Here is a 7098-nt window from a genome sequence, read left to right as displayed (position 1 = left end):
TAAGGAAGAAGACTTTGGGAATGCTTGGCTCTTTAAAATAAAAGGCCAGTTGGGGCGCTAACATTTTTTTTTTTTTTTTTTAATTCAATTCACTCAAACATCATTTCAAAAACAAGCATGTTTGTAATTCAAGCACAAAAAAAAAAAGAAAAAAAAAGCATGTTTGTAAAAGCAATTGGAAAAAAAAAAAAAAAAACCAAATAATCAGTCAAAAATATGTTTTTTTTTTTTTTTTGGGTACTAATAAAAACTATGATGACTAGCTCATTTTTATGGAGTACGTGCACTCGTGCTCTGTCTGATAGAAACACACACTGTCAAAACTGAGAAAAGGAAAATTTAAAGAACAAAGTTTAAATAAAAAACTTCCTAAAACGCTTTTTGGTTTTCTTATCATTATTATTATTATTATTATTACTCTTGGCTGCGAAATTCCGGAAAACTCCAGACCCTAATTCATACATTTAGATTTTGCTTCCTTGTATTTTGGGAAATTCGATTCGTCGTTTTGCAAAACAAAACCGACACTCATTTGCCAATCAAAACCAGCTCTGATCTATCAAAAAAACCTTGTTCTCAACAACGCAGGTACGCCGGAAATTTCCTCTGTCGAGAATTTTCCGCCGATTCTGGTGATCCAAACCTCCGACGTCGACACCACCGGTTTCATCGGACTCAGATAACGCCGATCTGCAAAACCACGGTAAAGCCTAGCCTCGAAGACACCGGAATATCCTCCCTACGCGCCGTCGCGTCTTTTTCCGTTCTCGGCGAAGGGGATTTCCGTTTCACGCTGCCTATATCACCGGAGTTCTGCTTTGGTTTTGGTGAGGAATCTGACACAACAAGCCGTACAGAGACCTCACGGTGGATGCGCTTTCTCTGAACAAGCGGGTGGCTTTACCAAATTACATTGCAAGGGGAAAAAAAAAAAAGCGTAAATAAAAAATTGACTGTAAAAAAGAGTGAGGTGTATAAAGTTTGTTTTGCTCAGTGTAAAAGGGAACTACAGCAACGCCACCATGGCCGCAGCAGCAGCAACAACAGCAGCACCAGGGGAAGCTCCCAAATCTTCTTCGAGTGGGTCTGCCGATTCCTACATCGGCAGCTTAATTAGCCTGACTTCCAAGTCAGAAATTCGATATGAAGGCGTCCTCTTCAACATCAATACCGAAGAATCCAGCATCGGTTTGAGAAATGGTAAAACCAAACCCACACACGATTTTTTTTTTTTTTTTTTTGGTTTTTGTTTGTCTGTTTTTTAATACATTATGGGGTGTTTTACTTTTTCTGGGTAATTTCCTTAATGGGGTGTGAACATGGTTTTTTTTTGGGATTGTAAGTTGTTTTGACTTTATTTGTTTGGTATATAAGTGATGCCTCGGCATTTTCAAATATGAGTGTTGTATTTTTGTTCTCCTTGGGATACTGCTACTATAATTGGTTCGCTTATCGGTATGAATTGGTTTATTATTCCGGATGAATCATCGTTGTGGGGGTAAAAGTGAGATACATGTTATTATCTGTCTGGTATGGTTAAGTTTGTTTTAAAACATAAGTAAACAATATCAAATGAAGCAGAAAATTGACTTCACTTTTGGTGTTTCTTGTCTTCAATGAAAAGTAAATTATTGTACATTTTTTGGTTTTGACTTATGATCTTTAATATTGCAGTAAGATCATTTGGAACGGAAGGACGGAAAAAAGATGGTCTGCAGGTTCCTCCAAGTGACAAAGTTTACGAGTATATACTCTTTCGAGGAAGTGACATCAAGGTATATAATAGTACGTTTGAATTTCATACTTTCACATTGATAGACCACTGCCTACATTTGCAAGTTAGCAACTAAGACTATTATCTGTTGATTATGGTTAGAAATTTTGAGTCTGAAGATCTGGATTCTGGTGTTTAAGAGTCTGACTCAAATTTGGAAGCAAATACTAGAATTTTGAACTTGATAGACTATAAAAAAACCACAATCAAAGAAATGTTCAAGTCAATTTAAATTTTGTTGTAATTGTCATTCTCCTTTAGATTATAAGTGCTTAGGCAACCTCGTAAAATATTTGGTTAAACAAAATACTAGCAGTAACTCATTGACTGGCCTTGCAATTTCTTACCTTTGTTGTTGTGCTATAAGTTAGGAAATGATCAGAGCATTATGAACTAGCCAAACAGAACAAGATGCCCATGCTTTGGATACCTATTTGATAGAATATGTTAGATTTCTTTTGGCATTACTATCTGCTTGTAAAACCTTAAGTTGGAAGTGACGATGCAATGGAATAATGGCATCATACATAATCTTGATGTCTATAAACTACTTCCTCTATTGTGTCTTATGCCCGTCAGTCGTGAGCCTGAAATAGACTGTCTATTTCAATTATCAGGTGTTCTTATTCCAATAGTTTTCTCCAGTAATCACTCTTGATAAGTTAATATCTACATACCTGCATCTAAGTTTTCATCTTCTGAATTTTTGTTGAGTGGATTGTTTTAGCGATTAGGCCATTATAAAGTATCTTGTTCTTGGGTTGAAGAATCTTTATGTGTTTTCTTTTTCTAGTAAAAACAGCAAGGGGAAGAATTGTGGAAACCTTAAGATATTTTCCTGGAAAATTGTTATTCAAATCCTGGTTACTGCAGTATTTTGGGGGTTATCATCATGATATAATTTGACCAGGTGTATGATCCATGATTAAGCCAAAGATACGGGTGATTTTCAGAATTTGGATTTGGAGCTTGTATTTATTCTTTCTGGCTTTAATTATGATGGTTCCTGTGTGCATCTGCATAGGTATTCTAGATGGATGGTTTCATGCAACTTCTTAACGTTTCTACCCCCTAATTCCATGTTGTGTTTACTCAAAAGTGTACTTATCATTCACCACATTGTAACAGGATTTGCAGGTCAAATCTTCTCCAGTTCAGACTACAACGCCTGTACACAATGATCCTGCAATTATACAGGTTAAGAAAACATAAGAGAGGCTGGTTTTAGAATGTTTTGAGATAAAAGAGTTACTATTGCTCAAAATTTATTTTATTTTATTTTTTCTGTTAATGATATTTGTTTTACTCCTTATGCAGACTCACTATCCTCAAGCAGCCAACACATCTACGAGCTTACCATCTTCTGGTACTGGGTCTACTATTCCAGATCTTAATGCTAGTAATCCACAAATGGGACTTCCCAGACCACCATTTCAAGCAAATCTTCCCTTATATCAACCAGTTGGAAGTTTAGGATCATGGGGTTCAACTCCTACTCCTCCAACAACAAATGGAAGTGGACTTGCTTTGCCAATGTATTGGCAAGGATTCTATGGGTCGTCAAATGGGTTTCAACTGCCGCAGCAATCTTTGCTTAGACCCCCACCTGGCTTGTCGATGCCACCTTCCATGCAACAGACGCTGCAGTATCCTGCCATGAACACATCATTGCCTTCTGGGGCTTCAAATTCACCAGCTTTAAAATCATCAGAATCACCATCTGCATTGTTGCCGCCCCTTAGTACAGGCATCCTTAATTTGCAATCCTCTTTTCTTCCTGCCCAGCCACCTTCCCTCAGTGTGGGCGCTTTGAACTTGCAGTCTCCTTTACTTCCTGCCCAGCCTTCTGCTATAGTTCCGGACACATCATCAAACTTGATTCCTAATAAGGTTTCTACTGAAGCACTTCCTACTGCTGTGAGCACTGCTGAGCCATTGGTATCTCCGCTAACTACTTCTTTGGATAGATCTACAATTCTATCGTCAGTTTCTGATAAGCCTGTAACAGTCCCTAGTCCTCCTGTAATCCCACTTAAGCCTTCTGAATCATCATCTAATGCTGGGACATCAAGTTCAATTCCGAATGAAGGAGCAGTGCCTTCTTTAGTAACCCCAAACCAGCTTTTGCAGTCTGGTCCGACTGCAATATCTTCAACACAGCCTTCACAGTCATCTCAGAGGGATGTTGAGGTGGTCCAGGTATCATCATCCGAATCACTGCCATCCCATGCAGCTCCTGAAGCACAGGAGCCAATACTGCCTCTGCCTTCATCATCCGATCATAAGGTATTGCTATCAATTTATGAGTTCATTGACCACATTATCTCAATTTCTCAGACAACCATCCTTTACCATTGAAGATTTGCTGGTTACTTCTTTCTGTTTTCCTCTTTTGGCTCTCCTCTTTGTTCTTTTTTTTTTTTTTTTTTGTGAGAGAGGAAACATGATATCACATAGAAATGAAAGTGACATTGCTGCAATCCATGCTCAATCGCTGAAGAGAATGGGATGATAATGGGGATAATTTGTAGAGTTTGGAAGTGGAGAGGATATAAGAAGACATACATGATTTTGGATTTTCGTTTTCCTATTTTTAGGTTGCATACCTTTAATTCAAACATGCTAACACGTAACATGAGCCTTTAAACAATATTAAATGCTTTCTAATGTGCTCTTTTTCATAATGATTTCCTTTTATTTCCTCCTAGCTACATGGAGCTCATATGATGACTCGTCCTGGTTACAGAGGAGGACGTGAAAGAGGAAGGGGAAACAGGGTATGACTTATTCTCCTTTACACCATCATCTTGCCACTGACTCTGCTTCTATTGTAATTGAATAATCTGAACCTTCAATCAGCTGATTGGCCGTTTCCTTAATGAAGAGTAAGCCAGTATATTCTGCTTTGTTTCTCTACTGAAGAAGAAATAAATAAATAAATAATCAATGCATTAGCCTCTTATACTGGTCACATGTACTTAGAGGCATTGTAATATCTGGGAGTTGAAGCTGTATTCTATCATTTGCTTCTTGCATTTTGTAGACGTGAATCTTGCTCTTTGTTTGGTCTGGTTTTCAGATGGATCAGTGAAATTTTATGCAGATTTAATCACTAAGTTGACTCACTTAATGATCTCATCTCGACATTTTGGCAAAACTTCTATGGTTGAAAGTATATTTTGGAACATATTGGTTCTGATATGATGGCTTTGAAACTACATTTTGGAATATAACTTCCCAGTTCTGATCATAGTGGTAGTTCCTTTAATATTTTGATATGAAGATCAATATGCATTTATCAAAAGAAATCTAAATAGAGTATTTGTAATAATAAGCATTGTTGCTTGTAGAATCAATTGGTAATCTTAGTTTGACGTGGTAGTTACTGTAGTATTCTCAAGAAACAAAGTGACATGTTGAATCAATTATTAATGTTAGTTTGAGGTTGTGGTTTCTGTGGGAATGTCTTGTTAGGTGGGTTTTCTTGGATGCATGCGTATGTTTTGATCAGTTTAACATTGCTTTTTCAGATATCACGTCCTCTAACACGATTCACAGAGGATTTTGACTTCACAGCAATGAATGAGAAATTTAACAAAGATGAAGTATGGGATGATCTTGGCAAAAGTAAAGCTCTAGAAGATGGGAATGAGTCACAGGATGAAGATGATATTGCATCATCAAAAAATGAGAATAAGGTCACCATCTCTCTCTCTCTCTCTCCATCTCGCCTTATTTTTCAATAAAGATATTGACTTAAATATATTAAGTTAGATTTATCACTGATTTTTTGTATATTTGGGTTCCCTGCTCTTCAGCCTGTTTATGTGAAGGATGACTTTTTTGATTCTCTGTCCTGTGATGCTCTTGATGCTGGATCGCATAATGGGAGGACTAGGTTCTCCGACCAGTTGAAAAAGGATACAGAGGTATTTCTTCTTTCACTGGAAGGTCCTTGTGGCATGAAATTTAAAATTATGGAACTCATTCCTAATTTCTTATTAACCATGTTCAGAAATTAGGAACTAGGGTATGATCATGATCAGAGAAATATGTAGTTATCAATCTCATTATTAATTTCTGAGATATTTGTGTGGTGGACTTGTTTTAAACCTACATTAACATTTTAATGCTTGTTGCTTTCAGTTTTAAGCTCATCTAACTCATCATTACAATTGAATTTCTCTTGGTGATAATTATGCAGACATTTGGCTATATGCCAAGGTATCGCGGTGGCCGAGGAGGCCGTGGACCTGGTCGAGGTGGTCGATCAGGTGGTTACTATGGAAGGGGTTATGGCTATGTTGGAAGGGGTCGAGGACATAGCTACTCTAGTCGTGGTTCCTAGTAACACTGGTTTTTCCAGTGTATTGAAATTAGGTCGAACCTATTATATCTCGGCTTGCCGGATAAATAAACTAGATGCTAGTGAGTGAATACACTGGTTGCTCTTCTGGAATTATGTTCAAAATAAGCGAACCCCCATGTTAAGGGATTTGCTTTTCGTTGTTAGAAGCATGTTTTGGACCCTGCAAGGATATCCGACTTCTGTCTTTCATCAGGAACAAAACTGAGCTTTTGTATCAAATTAAGGGTTTGTTCTACATGCTATTTTTCTAAAGCTTTCCTTATAGATCTTGAAAGAAGATTCCCTGTTGTTACATTCTCGTAGTAGTTACTTTGTTCTTGAGCCGTCTTGCATTGATCATTATGCAAAATCTTTTTATTTATTTATTTATTTTTGGTTTAAAAAAAAAAAAAGAATAAATCAACTTGTGGTCTACCTGCTCATATATCTCACCAATAATTCTCTGCGATTTATTACATAACTAGATCAGCAGTTGTAAACTTGTTTCACAAGACAACCAATTTGTTTTTCCACTCTTTTTTGAACAATTAAAAGATTTTGCAATGTTTGTAGTGCGAGTCGATTCAACTCTCTCTCAACGATTTCATGAACGGAGATGTAGTGTTACACTAGTCTGTTTAATTGATGATATTTTTATGATAAATCCTTGAAGAACAACAATTTTTCACGCGAATGTATATTATTTATACAATTTTTCATGTAATAGAAAGAGTATTGATGATAATTTTTTTCAAAATCGTTGTCATGCAGACCCACACACACTATAGACTGTTCATATATATATTTATATATACTTAAGTTCACATATCGAGTAAAATGCTATTTTTCTTTTTTTTTATATTGGATGTGAAAGTTGAATTTCGGATCATTGTCTACCGGCATCTTAATTCATAATACCTTGTTTGGTTTTTGACGGCATTTGTAATTAAAAATCTTTCTTCTTTCTAGTTTAATA

The 7098-nt window shown here is 36.5% G+C and overlaps 1 protein-coding gene across 1 annotated transcript; it reads left to right on the top strand.

The window, feature by feature from the left end:
* The first annotated feature begins 399 nt into the window (after nucleotides 1-399).
* LOC107416572 (protein decapping 5) lies at nucleotides 400-6435 on the top strand. The gene is made up of 8 exons (XM_016025080.4): nucleotides 400-1200; nucleotides 1675-1775; nucleotides 2903-2971; nucleotides 3092-4060; nucleotides 4483-4551; nucleotides 5305-5472; nucleotides 5593-5703; nucleotides 5979-6435. The coding sequence occupies exons 1-8, from the start codon at nucleotides 1023-1025 to the stop codon at nucleotides 6120-6122; spliced, it is 1809 nt and encodes a 602-aa protein (XP_015880566.3). The 5' UTR covers nucleotides 400-1022; the 3' UTR covers nucleotides 6123-6435.
* The last annotated feature ends 663 nt before the right edge of the window (nucleotides 6436-7098 follow it).

This window comes from Ziziphus jujuba, chromosome 4 (genome assembly GCF_031755915.1).
Source record: "Ziziphus jujuba cultivar Dongzao chromosome 4, ASM3175591v1".
Lineage (NCBI taxonomy): Eukaryota > Viridiplantae > Streptophyta > Magnoliopsida > Rosales > Rhamnaceae > Ziziphus > Ziziphus jujuba.
The sequence above is the reverse complement of the archived record's forward strand: the minus strand, read 5'-3'. Positions and strand labels throughout refer to the sequence as shown.